The sequence below is a fragment of the Diadema antillarum genome, unplaced genomic scaffold, assembly GCF_040938485.1.
Source record: "Diadema antillarum isolate AM-2024a unplaced genomic scaffold, OU_Dant_1.0 seq00000507_RagTag, whole genome shotgun sequence".
Lineage (NCBI taxonomy): Eukaryota > Metazoa > Echinodermata > Echinoidea > Diadematoida > Diadematidae > Diadema > Diadema antillarum.
The window spans coordinates 3,406,239-3,427,258 of NW_027271462.1; the positions used below are offsets into that span (position 1 = coordinate 3,406,239).

General features: G+C 35.7%; 1 protein-coding gene across 1 annotated transcript; it reads right to left on the reverse strand.

Moving 5' to 3' along the window:
• Positions 1-671: 671 nt before the first annotated feature.
• Positions 672-19,775, reverse strand: LOC139734021 (plexin-A4-like). Its single transcript, XM_071644828.1, has 16 exons — positions 19,685-19,775; positions 18,809-18,999; positions 17,972-18,126; positions 16,453-16,567; positions 15,695-15,828; positions 14,201-14,365; positions 13,634-13,733; positions 12,701-12,943; positions 8,395-8,583; positions 7,347-7,569; positions 7,016-7,155; positions 6,175-6,296; positions 5,682-5,747; positions 3,885-3,962; positions 1,941-2,007; positions 672-680 (listed from the first exon to the last, which is right to left on the reverse strand). The coding sequence occupies exons 1-16, from the start codon at positions 19,773-19,775 to the stop codon at positions 672-674; spliced, it is 2,088 nt and encodes a 695-aa protein (XP_071500929.1).
• Positions 19,776-21,020: the final 1,245 nt, after the last annotated feature.

Here is a 21,020-nt window from a genome sequence, read left to right on the forward strand (position 1 = left end):
ATTATTTGATTTTGAGCGCACAAGCACGACCAGGCTGATATGGCTTGATGAGTTCACTGAGATATTCAGGGGCATTTCCATGAAAACATTTGAATACAATGGTCAAAATCTTAAACCTGATACGAGCTCTTATTGGCAACCTGAAGGCTACGAAGAATGAGAGTTATAATATGATCAAATTTCCTTTTACGTGTCACAAGCCCTGCGGCTGAATTTTGTATCCGTTGGAGTCCTTTCATCTGGGAGTCTGGAACTCCAATGAGCAAACCATTATTATTATCCAAATGACTAAGAATAAACGCATGAAGCAGTTTTTCTGTAGTTGCTTTTATCGAGAACGTGTCTCAATTTTCCAATCCTGTGTAGACCTATGGCTGCAGATTTGCATACATGTGTGTTATTGATGTGAGTTTTCATACTAAGATCATCTTGGATAATGACACCAAGGTCACGTGCCTTAGAAATTGGCAGCACAGGAGTATCGCAAACATTGACGAACAAAGTTGTTGAGGACTTGTTACGAGATCTTACATACACAACTTCAGTTTTCTCAAGATTCAATTTCAAACCATTTTGCAGAGACCAATCTTGAATTTTACCTAAGCATGATTCAATCTGACCAACTGCTACATCAGAATTAGTGCTTTTTGGCAATTACATCCTCTAACTGTCTAAGGAAGCTGTGTACATTATGAGACACAGTGGTATTGGGTAACATTGTGCTCTCCAAACCTATGTCGCATATACTGAGGTGGTAGATGTCTCATGGGTAATTACCACTTCTTGAAAAGTAATGTCCTGGTCGAACAAGCGATTGTAATCCAGAGTGAAATATGCTTCTTCAGTGACAGCATCGATCGGTCCTTTTTCACACTGAGACTTCAAAGCTTGATACAATATGAACATCGGGGAGAGCATTTGCTGCAAAGTATGAGAACAAAAAAAGAAACATTTCATATTAGCACCGGTAACGATAAAAACAAACAAACATGAGTTTCTTTTTTGTTTGAAAAATAATCTCACTCTAATAATCTAACCTAAAGGTTAAAGATAATAAAACGTTTTGGTACCTCAAAAGTTTCCCTGAATTTCCTTGTCTTGGTTTGTGTTTCAGGTTAAAGTACGTTGTCTGTGAGAATTACTCGCCCCATCTTATCCGTTGATGAATTTGAAATTTGTGCGCATGTGATGTGTTCGCATGCACTGGCTGTAATATTCAGTGTATGTAGCTCTCCCAAGGTCCTGTCGACCGAGTCACATTCAGTCATCAATTCGAACAGAAAGGGACTATAGGCAGAACCAAACGTTGCCCGAAGCCTGTTTTCAATACTTCAACTTAATTGGTAAGTCTTCAAATTGAAGAATTTTGGGGATTTTAAGTTGACATTTACCCTGCGATACTAAATCTGTCATGATCCTGAATGCTACAATGCGAAGCCCGATTACGCTATGCGTATGGGACTGCTGGTCGCTATGCGTATGGGGCTGCTGGTCGCAGTTAATTGCATGATTACTAAGACATGAGAGCACTTTGGGGCGAGTAAGTCTCACAGTGTTAGTTATATGAAAGGTACTTTAACCTGAAACACAAACTAAGACAAGGAAATTCAAGGAAACTTTTGAGGTACCAAAACTTTTTATTATCTTTAATCACAGATAGATATGATTATATATGCATATATATATATCCGTTTTGCAATCACACTCTTCATATACTTATATTAGGTGGATTCTGTAGTAATGGATACCAATTTTCTTTGAACTCGGATGGAAAAAAAAAAAGCTTGTCATGTATTTTAGTGATTCCCTCTAGGATCAACGACCCAACTTGCAAAAACTCGAAAAAAACCTCTCACCTTCAATAATTCACCGAAGAAGTATTTTTGATGTATATCGTTTAGAGATATTGAAACAGTTGAGAAGACTACCTTTATCCTTACCTTGATGTACCCACACATGCACAAAGCAAACCAATTAGCCAACAATCTGTCTACTATGGATTCCGACCTGTTGCAAGCAACAACAACAAAAAAGTAAAGGTTAGTCCCAGTAAATATTGATGACACCATTCTACTATTAAAGAATATTGGAAAAAACGATAAAGACAATCAAATCAAGAATTCATTGTTACTGCAATCTTTAAGTGATATCAAATTATAATCAGTTATCCTAATTATGTGAACATTTCCTTTCCATTACATCGAGTTCTCTATAAAACAACAACAACATCATCAACCTCAAAACAACATAAGATAATCGCAGAGTATGATAATTCCGTTATGAAATCAACCTGTCCAAAGAGAGCCCTTCATACAGATAGTACATGATATATATACGGCAATGCAATCGACAGCAAACATTAAAAGGCATATCATCATCAAATGATGAATAGACTAAGTTTTAAAAATGAGGCCATCAGCGTAGTCAAGCTATGCTTTAATATGCTGAAGGTCTCCTGCTTCCTTATTGAATCAAATGTACTGCCTTTACTGTCTGTATTGTATGTAACTATAAAATGTTTTAGTACAAAATGGAGCAAGGAAAATGGGATTCCATCGGGATCAAATGTTTTACAAAGATTTTTTATGCATGTAGTATACTTGCACTTTTGAGTTGCTTCTTTGTCACTTGGTTATGTTTTGTTTAAATTTGTCACATTGATGTAATTTATTTGTGGTATGATTTGATTTATTTGTGATATAATTTGATTTGATTTGATTCGATTTGATTTGATTTGAGAAGCAAAATAAATACGAACGAACCAAAAAAAAATTCAAAAACGTCATTTGAACTTGAATCATTATAAGCATGAATCAGAACTGAAAAGCACATATTCATGGTATAGAAAAAAAATGATAAAAGGGAACACACAATACACACCCGAAAGTAACAACGAAAGAGAGTAAAGTTTATGATAACACGATTGCCCAATACACACAATCACATAGACATCCAAAGAGAAAATCAAATGCCACGGATATGTTTATTGATAATAATTATGTTTTAACTTCCCATGACAAAGGTGCCACAGAGCGATCAGAATTGCCTTTTGGAAAGTGTAACACCCAAGTTAATCAATCTTCAAAGTGTATCATTGAATCATATTGATTGAGAAGAAAGTGTGAATAAATTCATTTAGCTTACTGAAAGCGCAATCGACTGTATACATCTTTTTGAAAGCAGAGGAAGAATAGTTGTCTTAACATCAGTAATATATCAAAGGAATTGCGTACTATGACGTCACATTCTATTGTTCCCTTCTTATCCAGCGATGGCAGCACTGAAACTTTAAAAAATTCATAAATTTTCAACAGATTGCTCGATTTTTCGGTGATGTGTTCTACAATATTCCTGTATTGACTCAGTAACATTTCGTTATTCTGAATTTCAGGCTCTATCAAACTATGAAAATTAGATGAAGCACGCGCATCTACACGGCCACAAACACAGACATACAAATACTGAAATGCAATATTAATTGTAATAAAATCAATGATTAAAAAAAGTAGTATTTTCTCCTCCTCTTTTATGCCACCCTCCCCCCCCCCCCCATCTTCTACACCATCATCATCATCACTATGAGCAACTTATACTTTTTAGGTTTTATATAGATTATTCAATTTTTAGAATGACAGATATTATATCACTTTTTAATGAACGAACTTTCAGAATAACAAACCTGCGGAATAACAACTCTTATTCAATTCTCGGATGAACGAACTTCGAAATAACTATAACCTTATTTCATTTTCGGATTAACGACACTCTAGGTACCAGAAATTTGTGTTTTGAAATAACAAGCCTTCGGAAGAACGAACCTTCGAAACAACGAACATCAACCTATTCAGTCAGTGAACATATAATATTATGTATACCACTCTTACCTGCCAAACAACTCATCCATTCTTCCTGAAGAACTTGCTGTGACAGCAACCCTATCTCGAACCAGCCTAGAAATCAACCTTTTCATAAGAAAACGATACTCCATAAAATTGTTACATTGTCCGAAAAGTAGATGAGCAAATATCAAAATGATTTAACCTCAACTCGTATCTTCTCAGGGGCGAATGCCATATTGACTGACGATAAATCGTTTTTTGTGTTGTTGTTTTTTGTTTTTTTTTAAGAGGAGCATATATGTGACCGTGCACCTCAAAACGAACATAAAGTCGCACACACTGATTTTGCGTGAGGACCGAAAATAAGTGAAATGGGTCATCCTAGCCAAACTTGACTTTTTCATATTTTCTGAAAGAGCGGGTCTTCTTTTACATTATGCTAAAATTTGGTATCATAAAACGGGCAGGAAAGTGTGTTTTTTAGCAGTTTATCTTGAACATTTTTGGTAGAATAGTGTGATTAGGTGTGTCTTTAGAATCATTTTTTCATTTCTGAAAAACCTTGTCCACACTCTTCACTTTCAACTCTAATAACTTTTGATAGGATATTGCTACTGCTTTGAAAGTTGGCATTGATTATGGACAGAATGTGTTAATGAGGCATTTTTAATCTCACTTTAATCTGATAATCCCTTCATTGTTGTTACTCTGGTGGTTTACTTCCCGTTTTTTTGTCCCATTCATCGCACAGCCAGCACGGTTTGGTAAAGATTATTGCACTTGAATAGACACTGCACTTCAGAGCCTCTTTTCTCAGTTCACACTTTTCCTGAGTTTGTGCTTTCTTTCCAATATTTAGATAGGTTGGGAGAGTCCATTTGATTTGAGTTATGCATCATTTTAAAGCTTAAAGTCTGCTCTTTCAGAATATGGTCTTAACTAAAAATTCATGTCTGGCGACTTTTTGTTTGTTCTGAGGTGCAGAGTCACATATATATTGACATCACTCTTGAACAAGATTGTTATGAAAAGCCTGCGACTGCCATGATGACTGAATGTTGGCCTACATTCAAAATTATTTTAGCACATTATTTGACTTTTAAAGGGTGACACAGATACTGTATAACGCCTTTATTAGGACATGTAAAAGAGGAAATCATACCCAGCATCACCGGTTTATTTCAAAAGCTTCAAACAAAAAAAAAAAAAAATGCATAGTCAATAATATTGGCGTAACTGCGCCATGATACCAAACACTAACATTCGCTTTAAACAGTGTTAAAATCTAGAACTGCTGCCGCTTCAATTTACATTGTATAGTTTTAGAAGGCATGGCACGTAATTAGGTTGTTATACAATGTAAAATATTTAAAACAAGTGTTTGTTAAAGGTCCAGTTTACCTTTGAGAGCAGTGATTTTAAAAATGTTCAAGGTATCACATTTCATAATCATATGTGTATGTCTGCTGTATCACACAACATCCTATCATATAGATTTTCGCAATAAAGCCTAAAATATAAGGAGAAATCAGTATTTTTCTCAATAAACCATAACTGCAGACGGTTTAATCTGGAAGCATTCGTAGTATAACTATTGTTTACATTTTGTGTATATAACAATACTTAACATCGATTATACGGGTTCACATTTTTACAGTGCTTGTTTCTATTCCTAACTCACATTTTAGTTTTTGTTTCATCTGCAAATGGTAATATGCCTTTAACCTTTACTCAAAGACTTTATTGGACATCCATGACACACTCATGGTAACTTACATCTCCTAGATGTGTTTGAGAGTGTATTTTTTTATTTCTATTCTGCTGGCACGTAATTTCACTCACTTTGAGAAATAGACGCTCTTGCCCTCACTCACGTAGATAAGAGACAGAAGTGATGCAATCAGTTGCCTGACAAGGAAATAAACATAAAAGTGCACCTTTGTCTTGTATCTAAACCAAATGAATATGAATTTATTTTAGGTTTTGATTACACGTCTTCTGCAACGTTCCGTTGTTTCCGCGCAAATTTGAAATTCATCTTCACTATTTCACAAAAATTTGTTATCGGATATTTCTGTCGAACGAAGTCGGTTAACAAACTGAGGTAAACGGTTGCATACAAACAACACCAACAGATATCGTCCACGGAATTGTTCTTATTTGTGGATTGAGATCAATTCATTTCCATTCGAATCATTTTTTTCATCTTTCATTGGAATAAGACATTAAGGAGAAATCACACCCGTGACCCGTCGATAAACACATTTTTTTTTAATTGGAAAATTGCTCTCTCCGAAACTATTGGTTCCCTAATTCATATTTGCGTTTGTCCTACCTTGTTCTTTGTTCGTATTGCCTTTGCATTTCAAGAGTTTGGATGAAAGCCACGGCAGATTCCTCATCCTTCAGCGACCGATAAAAAGACACTATTGCTTGTTCCATGAAATCTTCCATATACTGTTATAAAACAATGATAGTAAAGGAGATGATATGGATGTTACACATTTTTTTCTCAGTGCTGCTGACCTGCAAACCAACTAGAGTTTTTGAAGGAATGGGTACATGATCCGTAGTTAACTTGTATTATACGCTTTATGTAAATATTAACAAAGATATAATTGTGGTTTTTTTTCATCTGCTACTCATTTTCATTATATGTACTTTGCTAAATCACATTCTGCAATTATTACAAATATCAAGTGCATATGCATTGTATATAATTTCTTTGTTTATTTGATGGAAGTGAAAATAAATTTGAATCTTGAATCTTGAATGATCTAGCGTGGATCAAGTTTATCATTTTACGTCTACCAGATCAGAAATACATCAAGAATGCATTTTTTAAACAGTTTAATAGCTTTTCGGTGCATGTATTGGCTGCTATAAAGGCACACAATAATAATTTGCATTTCGGAAAGACGTGTAAATTAGCCTGTGACGTCAATAAGAAGATGTTGATCGGGCATTGATATCATGAATTCGGGACAGCGTAATTTACCATGGAGCTTCAATATTAATGCGCACAGATATGAACGCTGTATAAGGCCTTCCATGGATATAATTTGTAGTAAATCAATGTTTCCAGTCGAAGAAAAAGGTACTTTTATGGTCAGTTTGGTCTTATGATATATGTTAGAATCAATTAAGTGACAAAATTCCTCTCGAGTTTCCCCTACCTCTGGATCGGATGTCTCTGGACGAACTCCAAGTCCACCAAAGAGCATGACTGTCACGTACTGGTTGTGATCTCTGAATGGGATGCCATACTTCTTGACTCTCTCGTCCACATCTGTCAGCTCGAGTTTAGTATCAGGCACTAAAACACAAACAAACAAACAAACACCACAGAAAGAAATAGTATTCATGATACATGGTGTATTTTATGAACGCATGTTGAAATGAGGAGTCATAATCTTTTTCTTTGGATGGAGACAATTTATTCACTCCAATAAATACGAAAATGTAGAAACTATAAATAGTAATTGAGTACTATTTTGTTCAACATACCTTCTCTTAGTCTTGATTTCAGTCGTTGTCGTCCTAGCTCTAATTCTTCTCTTACTTGATTTGCTTCTCGCCTCTTCTTAGTAAGCTTCAGTCCGACAACCACAAACACAAATAGCATGACAAGAATGGCGACGACCATTATTGATATGACTATCGGCAGGATATTCAGATCTGAATTTGTCTCGACAAAACCTGGTAGGAACTCCAAATTTCCATGAACGACCTGAAAAAAAAACCCCACCAACATGTAACATCTTAATATGTTTATTCAAATGCTGTAAATTACTTTGCTATTTTAAAAGGAGGGGCTGAAGTATATCTACGGAAGTGCCAGGTATCTGAGCAGTATTGATTACCTGATCAACTCTACAACAACATGATAGACGTGACTTAATGTGGAGCCTTGTCCAAGGATTCCAGTATAGTCACCAGCCACGGGAAGTTGGAAAGGCACCAAGCAAATCAAGCTGATATAGGTTATCAGGATAAATCAATAATCAGATAATAATGATAATGTCCTCTTTATTGCGGCATGGTCACGTTTATGTTTTCTTCCCATAAGCTCAACAAGACGACAAATAACTATGACATCTACATGCGCCAGGAACCTAGGCCTACAAATCTTTATTAAACGACCGACTCTGTTACCCCATGAATGATGGGTGCGGGTAACTCGAAGCAGTGGCGGATCCAGATGGGGGTGCACATCAGGGCGCGCGCCCCTCTTTATTTTTTGTTAAAAACAAAAGAAATAAAAAGAAAAAATGAGATGAAACCCGGAAGTAGCACCAAAAATATTCTTCGCCCCCCCCCCCCCCCTTACGAAATTCCTGGATCCGCCCCTGCGCAGGGTAAGAGCAGTGGATGAACGAAGAAATCTAGTTGATTTGTACTTATGGCATAGTTCCTGAAGGTAGCTCGGTGCTGTGCCGTGCAAAGAACGGAAAAACAGTAAAACCAGGGTCAAGATCTATGACTTCTGCATGCGGCAGGAACAATTTACCAAATTACCATTCATACAAATCTTTATGAAAAACGACCGACTCACGTGGACTGCTGGAAGGTTTCTTGTCGGACCTTCCCCTAGAGAACCATTTCTAAATCCTGGTGTTCGTGCACCGTCTGGCATCTCACAAATCAGGTTTTCGCTTTGAAAGATCAAGATTTCACATTCACCATCCCTGCCGACGAAAACCTGCACATCGTTTTTATTGCTGGCCAGGTCAAGATTACTGCCCTGAATTATACCATGTGGATGAAGGAAAACAAATAAGCAGAAGCAAAGCCAACAGAAAGTTAAACTGAAAAGACAACACCAACCTGGGTTATTACAATAAACTTTGGAATGAGTGCTGAACTGTTCATGACTCTATGTGCAAAGCGTGATTACCACAATGGTCATGTTCTATGATACCACCAACGTACCCATCACTTCTTTGTAGAATTGAATTACAATGCAATGTATGCAAAATGCCATACATTTGATTTTACATATCACATTAGACAATACATTTGTTTCGAGAAAATCCTGATACAGGCTAAATCCCTGCTAGAGAATGTTGCTCATCCTACGTCTAATACCGACGGCAGGCGACTGCCTTGTACTTGTACTGTGTGTGGGACATACAATTTGAAAACTCTTTGTACCTTCAGTATTCAAACTCACATGTAATGCAACATATTTTTCGTAATCACAAAAATATAATCCTGCTCATGTTAAAGGGATGGTATAGTATTGGTGGAGATGAAGATTGAGCTTTCAACTTTTTGCAAGATACTACGAAAGCACTTATGAAATGTTACTGAGCATATACCATTCTAAGAGGAATTGAAAGTTTATTTCCTGAAAATTGGTTTTGAAATATCTGAGATATTGAAAAACAAAGTAAAGCAAAGCAATCCTAATTAATGGTGGGATCCAACTTTTATTAGCTTTGTTTTGTTTTGGATATCATAGCCATTTCAAAACCAATTTCCATCAAATAAACGTTGGATTTCTCTTGGAATCACTGCCCTTTTATATTCAATAAGAGGTTTTTCATTATCTTACCCAAAAAAAAGTTAGAAACCTGAAGCCAGGTAAAAAAACAAACAAACAAACAAACAACTATTTCATTCCTTTAATGATATTAAAAATGATATTAAAAACACATGGAAAACATTAAAGAATGCTATGAATACATCTAACAATTCATCTAATATTTCTGAAATTCGGTGGGGCAATGCCTCCAGCAACACTCCCGCTGGCATGGCGGAAATTTTCAATGACTTTTTCTCTTCAATTTGGAAAAATTTTTCTCAAAATATTCCTCTTTCTAGTAAATCTTTTAATGATTTTTTAGATACACCTAACTCCAAAACTATATTTTTTGACCCAACATATAAAGAAGAAATAATAAAGATTGTTGCTAATTTGAAAGAAGGAAAAAGTCCTGGCCATGACGGAATTGACAACTATTTGATAAAAAACATAATTCCTCAAATAGTGGATCCCTTAGTACACATTACCAATTCATCGCTTACAACTGGCCATGTGCCAAATAGCATGAAAATTGCGAAAGTAATTCCTATTTACAAGAAAGGGGAGAAGGATGATGTCAATAACTATAGACCCATATCTCTATTATCTTCTATTTCTAAGATTCTTGAAAGAATAGTTTATATCAGGAGAGTACGTTTTCTTAAATCCTGCGACATATTCTCAAACTTTCAATTTGGATTCAGGGAAAATCACAGCACAACACACGCACTACTTGCCCTCATCGACAAAGTCACACACGCACTCGACACACTTTCACACACAATAGGTATCTTTTTGGACTTCTCCTAGGCCTTTGACACGATTAACCACGGAGTACTTCTCGCCAAACTGTCTCATTATGGAATACGTGGAAAGGCCTTGGAGTGGTTCACGAGTTACCTATCAGAAAGATCCCAATTTGTACATGTCAACGGCTTTGACTCTCAAAGTAAAACAATTGCATCTGGTGTTCCACAAGGGAGTTTATTAGGCCCATTGTTATTCATTATTTATATTAATGATTTTCATAGATCCTCGGAGAAACTATCATTCATATTATTCGCGGATGACTCTAACCTTTTTTTTCTCACCCTGACCCAAACATTTTAATAAGAACAGTCAATGAAGAACTGAAAAAGGTTATACAATGGATATACGCAAATAAATTGTCATTAGATATTCAAAAAACAAAAGTTACGCTTTTTAGTAATTCTTTAAATAGCCTCCCAGGCAATATAACATTTGATACTACTCCCTTAGAAGAAGTTTCTTCCTTTAAATTTCTTGGTGTTTGCGTCGATAACAAGCTTTCATGGAGGAATCATATTGATAACATATGTAAAATTATATCGCGTAACATTGGCGTAATGAATAGATTAAAATATTATCTTCCTTCATCTGCATTATTAACTCTTTATTCTAGTTTGATACTACCTTATTTAAACTACGGGATTCTTGCTTGGGGTAATACATGTCAGATGTCACTTGATAAACTTCTTTTACTGCAAAAGAAAGCGCTTAGAATTGTTTTTAATTTACATACCCGAGAACATACAGATGCTTTGTTTTCTGACCATAAAATATTAAAAGTAAATGATTTGTATGTGTTTCAACTTGGCCAGTTTATGTTTATACAACAGTAACTTTTTACCTAAAATATTCCATGATTCATTTCATCGAAATAGTCATGTTCATAACTATCCCACGCGACGATCCGACGAATTTCATCTTCCATTAATGAGAACCGCACATGCCCAAAATACATTTCTTTATACCGGACCCAGACTTTGGAATAATTTAGATAATAGTTTAAAAGATTCCCCCAAATTTGTTACATTTAAATACAAACTCAGAAAATATTTACTTTCTACTTATAATTTTAGAAAATTTAAATTGTTTTGATTCATGCTTGAGCCTTCACTTGTCCTGATGTCGCAGCACTTGGCGTGTTCTGTGTGCAGACTTCTCTTCTTTCTTCTCTCCTCTTCCTTTCCTGTCTCTTGTTCTTCGTAGACTTGTATTGTTACCGTCTTCTCTCCTCTCGGTACTGTCTCGCGTCTTACAGTGTATACGTGTGGGTAATCGAATGTGTGTACGAACGTGTTGTCCTTGTCATATTTTCCCGGTACACGTGGTTCAGTGAGCAGTGTCCGGGCACTAGCACTGGTATTCTATATTTTTTCCCAACCGGTGTATCTCAAAATAATTACATGTATATTGTTATAGAATAGTATATAATTTACTCATTATTTGTCTAGCGATCCACGTCCGACAAAATATGCTTTTTAGTGGATCACTATTTTCCATAATCGAATTTATTTTCCGCTCGCCCACGAAGTATTTATACAGTGTTTTCCTAAATATTGTACATGTTATATGTTGTTCTATAATATGTCTCGTATATATATTACATGAATCTTATGCGAACGTTTGAACAATATTTCATCACATGTATACTTTGTACTATGTTTTTTGATTTTCGATGATTGGAAATAAACTATGATTGAATTGAATTGAATTGATTGAATTGAATGTACAAGATTGTTCCTTTCACACTTGTTACGTTTTTATCCCCCATCCCATTGCATTCGCCTCTTCTTTACTCTCTACAACAATAACTATCTTCCCCGCTTTCTCACTCTATACTCTCTCTCTTTCTCTCTCTCTCTCTCTCTTTCATTTGTGATATTCTGGCTCTGTTTATTAGCGCACTGAAGAAAAATGTTATGAAATATATTTTATATCAAGAGAGTGATAACTGTGATTCGAAGTGACACACTCTGATTTTGATATGCCAGTAAACGTTGACGAAGTGTGATTACTACACAATGGCATTACGAATGCAATATAACAATAAAGGTGCAGTGCTCTGCTCACTACAATCTCCAATCTTGAAATTCTGATCAAATGAGGATAAATTTCTTTATGCCTCGATGTTTGACATGCTTTCTCTATCTTTTATCTCTTTTTTATTTCTTTTATCACTAATAATTTTGTCTAGCCTTGCCTCAAACGTTCAATAAGTACACAAGGACATTGAAGTGCTTTCTTAGTGTATACTTTTGTTGTTACTCTTAAACATTTAAATGTTATTTTGAAGAACTACATTGTCTAGTTTGATAGATATAGATGATTGATTGATAATTTTTTTTTCAATAGGATTATAGTGTATCACAAAATTTCGTATAAATTTGTCGGCACCCTGGAACCACAATTTAATCCCCCGATGCCAACCTCATGGAAGCATTTTCAGAGATAAATTTGAATGGGATAGGACAAAATACAACTTCCTTCTCAAGCTTCACGTGGTCTGCACACAAATGATAAGTCTTACCTTAAGTTCTAGCAAGTTATTTTCAGGCAGATAGAAAATTGAATCTGGTCCATCAAACTTGTAGTAGATTGGATCTGGGAAGTATGTGATATCTCCTGCGACGATGACAAAACCATCAAAGTCAAATTGTAAGGAAGCCATAAGACTTTCTTCAGACTGTCTTCTCCTCCGTGATGCCTTGTCCCCAGGATATGGCGGGGAGAGACAGGTAAGGACAGTTGTACTGCTATTACCATTACAAATCTGAAAAGAAAGGCAAACAGAAGTACAATAAATCATATTCAGAGTTTTACATTTTGAATTACATTGTAGTTTATAATTTTTCTTAGGAGACAGTAGTATAAATATTTGCCAATGCAAGTTGTTGTCATTACGTATAAACCAAACAGTAGAAATTTTTCGGGAAAAAAAAATCTTTCTTGTGGTTGTGGCACTGACATAAAGGAGATATTACATCACTATTGGATTATGCAAGTATAGAAATAATACCAAAACCGAATTACAATTCTAACGACGTTGCTAACTATCTAATCTACGCATCCTTTCTAAAAGCTTGACATGTTTTCATTTCAGTATCTTCAATTAATGCAATGCAGAGCAAGGACTGCTCGCCTTGTATTCAATCACGCCAATATGGCCTGTCCCATCAAGCTCTTTTAATGAAATCAAATCGTATTTCCTGAACAAACAAATACTAGCGAATATACGGGTAATGTCACTAGGTAGTTAATACTTCGAATTCATGGAAGATATCATTTGAAGGCAATTGGGAGAGCTTCCAGAAGACAGATGTAAGAATTCTTGTTGTGCAAAATAGATAACTACATGCTCGTTGGAATTGCCGATGAGGGGCTACAACTTAATCAACTGACTAATTTACACGAAACATTTAGTGCAAACAAAACAGAACTAAAAAAAAAAATATGTACAAACCGCTGACGTCTCTGCTCCAGTAGTTTGTGATACTGCCTTGATGACTGGCATCTGAATCAAGTCAAATCTTTCTCCAATGACCGTTATATATAGTCCTCCCCTAAATTGATATAATCAGGTAGATGATCACACTATGCTGCGGTAATAAATGTAAAAATTTCGAAAATTCTTAGTATTCAATTATTTAAGATCCATCTCGATCCCGGAGCATGAAGAACATTCCCAAAATAAAGCATCAGGATAACTTGTGTTAGAACCATAGCTATAAGAATCTTTTACAAGCTTAATCATATCGTAGTGGCTTTTGTATTTAGTGTATAGCGAGTTGCAACGATCGTATGACCACGTGCTTGCTCGTTTTGTGTCATGCTTACACAGAACTTTAAACTGGTGTAGTATTATGATTCTAATACTCCCTGTTTATGGCCTATATTATGTTATAGTATATAATAGTTTCTGTAGTTGAACGTGTATGGTATTCCGCTAGTTAATAAAACTCAAGGAATCCCATCCAAGTACTTCTCTAATTGGAAATGAAATCTATACCATGCTGATCCATTAACTTACGACATAATTGACTGTGTCCCGTCCAAGCCAGTGATAACTGGGTTGGGCATGAAGGTAAACACATCAACTGTTGTCAGCTGTGTTCCATCAAAGGTCATAGTCAAAACGTAACTGTCCTCTGAAGATTCTGTGGTTGTACAAGATGTTTCATTCAGACTACGAGCACTGTGGGAAAACAGAGCAGTTGATTTTCTTTGTTACTGCCCACTACGTTGCATCATAATGGATCGTAATCATTGTATCTACAGATGAAGTAACAAAAAACAAAGAAACAGTCTGGGATTTGAACCCTTTACTTTACTGCTTACAGGGCTAAGACTGCCAGCTGTGCTGAAGCCATTTCAAGACAGTGGCACAATGGATTTGGAATGAATACCAAATGCCCTCAGATCTCTGTGATAATGTGTATTAGTCTTCAGTTGCTTCATGTATGAGGAGTGTTTTTTTTTTTCATAGAGTGTGCAATCTTTGGGATTTTTTGTATTGTTTTGCTTTTACTCTTGGTAGTATCAAGATGAAGTTGGAGCAGTTACCCATGTCTTACATCTATAATTGCTTACACTTATTGAAAAAAAAGTCATCTTCTTCAATGATATACGAAGATCATCACCCAGGGTATTATGGCCCAAAATGCATTTCATGGTTTCACTGTAAAAAGGGAGTCTGTACGGTTATTTAAAAATGCCATCTTTTCGCTTAAAGTAAAAAAAATGCACTTAATCCTAAAAATATCACCAAGAGCATATGTGTCCACTCAAGCATTTCTCATTTTAAAGACAGTTTTGCAATATTTCTCAATATTAACAGACAAAATAACGGAAACTTTGCCACCAGCTTTTCCTTTTAAAGTGCTTAGACATAATATGAACGAGTTGATAAATACCGGTTTCCGTTAATGATAACGAAAAAAAGAAATCTATATCTAAGCCTCCTTCTTCGGCCATTAATGTTACATATTTGAAAATTAGAAAATTTACCAATATCTTAAAGTACACAAGAGCTTGGTTAAAACTGACAGGAAGCTCAGGACACTGTGCCATGGAAGTTGTCTGCCCTGACAAGTTGCCAATTCTTGATAATCACCATGGTTACAGTCAGGCACCAGAGCTTCTCAGCCAATCAAAACCAAGGACTTTACCGAAGTTGTCAGAGACTGACAACTTGTCAGGGCTGACAACTTCCATGAAACGGTGCCCTGATGTCAGAGGAGCCAGCACTGCCAAGTCTTGATAATAGAAATCAATTTCAATATTAATGAAAGAAAAATTCAACCTCCTGTTCTAGTCAGGTCATTCATGCAACTCTTGAGTAAGAATGTTCACCAAGATCTTCATAGTTGAATCTGAAAGGGAGATTAAAGGTCAAGGGAATAGTACTGCTAAAATGACACACATTCCCCGTCTTCTTGCCAAATGATCGTTAAAACACGAGTAGTTGTCCTCATGGATATTCAGTGTGAACATGCCCACATGCAACTTTCTAATGTCAACTCACATATCGATACATTCTGCATCTCCGAATCGGGCTATTACATTCCTTCCGGAAGTGAGGAAATCTCCAGAAATCGTGACTCTGGTTCCACCTGCTGCTGGTCCCTCTGTCGGAGTGAATCCACTTATCATTGGATCCTCGGTAGAACACACATGAACAATGTCTTGTATGGGTGATCAAAGGTACTCAATGAATGTATTACTGTGGCTTTATCAGACTCGATCTGTTAATCAAGACACTGGAAGTCCGCATCAGCACAAAGGCGCTGGTCATGTGTTGCGTAGGAATGCTCCTCTGAATAGTAACCCCTCAGGGTTAGTCGTTGTAAAATATACAATGCATAACACAATATAAAGGTGCTGTCAAATGTTTATATAGTTGCTAGTACGAGCTGTACAAGCTCCCCTCGATCTATGATGAATCATGTCCCAGAAATATAATATTTTTGATATGGTGACAGTTATACATTCTCAGTTCATACTGTAGAATAAAAGTAGAGGACAGCTGTAAGCATGAAATTCCCTAACAATTTTATTTTAAAACAATACAACATGAAGTTAAATAGAGTTCTATATATTTCATATCAAAAGATGTCGTTTAGACATTAATTCTTTGTGATTAAGAATGTTATCTTGAAATTCCTTTTAAGTGTGGTGTCCATGACAAACGTTTCAAATTCTCCTTTGGATTTGTCCGGAGAATTAACTGCAGTTTTATCATATTGTGATTACAAGTAGGAGAAAACTACAAAACACACTTACTCTGTACAAAAACTCGTCTTCACTGCTTGCCTCTCTCACTTGACTATCCAGAGTGACTATGAGGTCAATTTGTCCCTCCACTATTTGACCTGCTCTTCCTGTCAAACAACTGACACTAAAAAGCGATCAATATGTGGAATGAATTGTACGCAGTAAGCTCAAATATGCTGGGAGAAATGACTCGTTGAACTCAACCAGGTGCTTTGCTTTTATAATAAGATAAATAAAAACACACACCCACACACCATCACACACAAAGATGCGTTTTAACAGGTCATATTCTTCCCACCTCTCTGAACAGGGCACATTTGTTTGTGAAAGAAGATAACTTTTGTACCAAATACAGTGCCCAGGAAAGTTGAAAATTCCACAGGAATCATGACATTCTATACGAGTTTAAAAAGTCACCTTCTCAGCGTCACATTCAAAGTAAAAGAACGAAACACCCGAGTGAGTTTAAAGATATTGCTTTCTTGTCTTCTTACCCTAAATGATGCCAAGGGTGAGTTTTATCGTGTCTTTCTCCTTTTCTTGACGTGACCATAGTGTCAGGGATAGTTGTACTTGAAATAGGTGTTGCGTCAAGTTTAAACATGTCCTATCTCATATGCTTAACGACATTGAAATAACGATCTAAACTGTAAGATCTGCAAACTCCGAAATGAGAGCGCACTTTCTCTCCAGATGTTTGTTTGTTTGTTTTTGCCCTTTTACAGTTGTGGATACAAACATAGGACAGAAATTTGTGAAAAGTGTCCTTTTTTTTCTCAACATAAGCCCCCAAGCGGCCATTTTTAACTATTGAAACGAAAAAAAAAAAGATTGTCCTGTTTTACACAAGAATAATACGACAGGTAGAAAATTGTGCCTTAAATTATTCTCATGAAGGGAGCAGATGCAGCTTTGTTATGAGTATAGAACAAGACACCTCATCGCTGTTGTTTTTAATGTCACCATTTGTAGCGAATCTACCCATGTACTCAAAGCCCATCATCATCATGTCTGGTTTTAATACTCTTGCCTCAACACTGTGACAATTTTTTCTCAACTATTTGACACTTTTCGAAGAAACCTTATGAAAACTGCCAATACTTTAGAAACTTTTACAAAACGTGTTTCTCTCTCTATCTCTTTCTTTCTTTCTTTCTCTCTCTCTCTTTCTCTCGCTGCATTCATTATGATTTGAATATAAAATAATTTTGAATTGAACTATCAAGGCTTTCTTCAATTTGCTGTCACAAACACATAATCAAATTCTATCATAATACAATCCTACTAATACTCAGAAAATTACACGGTTGGTGTAACTCTTGTACTATCCATGATGCAAAATAATGGACAAGGCCATAGTGTCACTAACCAGTGAGGGTACTTGAAAGGTTTAGTTGGTTTGTTTGTTGTTGTTGTTGTTGTTGTTGTTGCATTTTCAGGTGACTGGAAACAAGCTGGTTCTACATTGATTTTGTAAAATTACTGCCCTAACTATACTATGGTTGGCTTGATGAACCACCACACAAACCTTTGTCCAGGCTCATAGAACTCTTCCATGTCGTTTAGATCGCATTCAATCCCTGCCACTCTGATACTGGAGATATCCTCAAAATTTACTCCAAGGTCAGTTCCAAAAACTTCTAATCTCGTTCCTCCATCTACTGGTGCAATTGCAGGGTAGAACTATCAAAGAATTTCAGAGAGGACAAGCAGCAGTTATTATCATGCTGTATAGCTTACATTTGTATAGAGACCCTAACAGTGACAATGGAAACATGAATTTTCTATCAACATTTGCAAGAGGTTTCCCTAACACCTCATGTAATGTATCATGTTATTCTAAATACTTTTCCATTCCTAGAATCTATCTATCTATCTATCTATCTATCTATCTGTCTACCTATGATATATACAAGAATTTCTGAATCAATTTCCTTTCAATAACGCATGTAAAGATCATGACCTTTAATGAATATTATGATGAACATTGTCTGTTGAATATGAGTATAATTTGCAGTTAAAATTCTTGCATTATTAAAAACACCAACACTAATGTTGAGTCCTCAAAACATAAAATTTGCTTTCAAAATACAACTAAGTATTATGAATAATGTATAGGCAATCATGTAATTCGGTAGTACAATACAAATTGTGATGTATTTAAACGTGAGCTAATATCTGTACACAGAAATATATATATGAAAAGCCATTCTCTATCTTTACTTTGGGGGCTATTGTTGATACGCCTACATCCAAAGCAGCATTCTTATATCACACCTCATTTCTATTATGATATCACTCTCATGAATATTCCGACAATATCTTACGCACAGGTCAATGGAGTCTGAACGAGAAATTATCTTACACCAGTGATTTCAGGGGGATTACATTGCAGATACTGGTCCTGATTGAGGGGAGTATTCCCATGGCAGACTTCACTCTCTTGAACGTTGCAGTCACCACCACACCAGAGACATTTTAGTCTTGGAGGCGTTGACACGGGTGATAGACAGCGACTGCAGCTATCGCTATTCAGTGAACACTTGTAAAGTGTCACTGTGATAAAAATAATGAAGGCAATAAGTAAATCAACATGATATGATTCTCTACATGAAGACTGAATCATTGTTCGTTACAATATTAGTACCAAGGGTCCTCCTGCTTTCAGTAATTTTGCATCAAATTCATTCTGTACAATTCTCACCCTTTAGATGTATAATAGTATAGATAGTAAGTGTCAAACAATAATAACCAAGATCTAATCCGTATAATGTATCCAATCGAGAAACGCTCTCTACGACCAGGCTACCATGTTAAAAGACTTGAAAGGCGGTTCCGTGCAGAGCAAACAACAGTTTGAAAGATAAAATACAACACCAACATCATCAAAGTAGAAATTACAAACTCGAAAATCTTCAAAGGTCAGTTGCTAACAGTTCAAAGAAGTTTGATTCAGTAAATGACAATCAACACCAGAGCCACTGCATTCTTCTTACACTGCATCAGTATCACACCAGCTATCACTGCATTAATGTTAATGCGTGTTATCAGTGCCCTTGACAATAGTTTGAATGGAATGAGGAAAATGATTCCAATATTGACATTGACGTTTTATGGATATAGTGCGTATATCAACTACCTTTATGGCGATTGAGAGACTCACAATCGCACCCTCCTCCTTAAATGCACAGAATTGTATTACAAAGGTTGAACTTCATTCATTTATGGCACACATACAAACCTTCAGACCCCGTCAAGTCGTCAATAATGTTTTGGGAATTCCAGCGGACAGATACACTCACATTGGTTTGGAGGACGTCACTGCTGAACATGTACTGTGGGTGCCAGATCATACAGTAGTAATTGAGCATAATATTATCATGGGAAACAAATGAAACAAACATTTTTCAAAAATACTAATTCAATGGGCGTTCCACTACCATGCGGACATAGCAATTACAGTGCAGAATTTTTATCCATGATGTGCATATAAGATTCAATCAATATCTTATTAATCATTGTGTGTAGCAGTTACAACTACATGAATTATGATACTACCAACACACAGCAAAGAATCATACCTATAATGTTTTATGCATTAGTAAATGGATTTTTATCTACATCAGCAGTAAAGAAGGGATTATAAGGACCCTACATGACTTCTTCACCTCGCTCTTTTTGATTTGATATTTTGATTTGATTAGTTTTATTTCTGCATTCAATCAAATACAATTTGAATACAAATTTCAAAAAGTACAAAGACAAAGAATAGCAAGTGCAGTGAAATAAATCGATAACAGTACACAAATAGATACACATAGGTGATTGCATTGAGCAATGTACATACACAGAAACAGAAAACAAAATATACAGTATATTTCAATAAATAATAGAGATCATTTAATGCAGGAGACCTCGCTCTTTTTATTCGTGATCATTATATTGTAGAGAATGTATACGATAGTGTGCTGCTAACATTTACAACATATGCAGCTTTGTTTCATATACTGACAGCATTGATTTGAGGTAATGGCGTAAGGTGGGGTTTGTACAAATAGCATAAGCGGTTATTCGTTATTCCTAAGGTTCGTTAGTGTCGAAAACAAAATAAGGTTCGTTTTAACACTAGTTCTATAACTCCCATAATCAAGTAAGATCATTAAATCAAATCATTTGTATGATATAATACTAAGGCAAAGAGTCATTGTTAAAGGAAATTCTGGACCAGTGAACAGTTTGTTAAAAAAACAGATTTTTTTTTTTTTTTTAGCACAGCAGTTAATGTTTGGATTAGTATCAGATGAAGAGTAAGGAAGTTATGGAATTTAGATATTCGTTAATTTTGCAAGACAGTTCTCGAACAATTCATATGAATTTGTTAATGGTGAACTGATGATGTTCAGTCAGTTTTCCATTGATTGTGAAAATATGACTAAAATTCAGTTCTTCTGCCACAACCTTTCCAACAGCCATAACAATTTTTCTGTGAAACATATTCAAAATAATGATCAAACAAAATATTAGAAACTGAGACTGGGACATATTATTGTTTATTTTAAACAGGCTAGAAAAAATTA

Excerpts from the sequence above, each read along its gene's own strand:
- LOC139734021 (XM_071644828.1), bottom strand. The coding sequence starts at position 19,775 with ATGTTCAGCAGTGACGTCCTCCAAACCAATGTGAGTGTATCTGTCCGC. Across the intron at positions 18,127-18,808 it reads ATCCCCCTGAAATCACTGGT|TTCTACCCTGCAATTGCACC; the intron begins GTAAGATAATTT and ends ATTCTTTGATAG. Across the intron at positions 2,008-3,884 it reads ATGGATGAGTTGTTTGGCAG|GTCGGAATCCATAGTAGACA; the intron begins GTAAGAGTGGTA and ends TGCTTGCAACAG.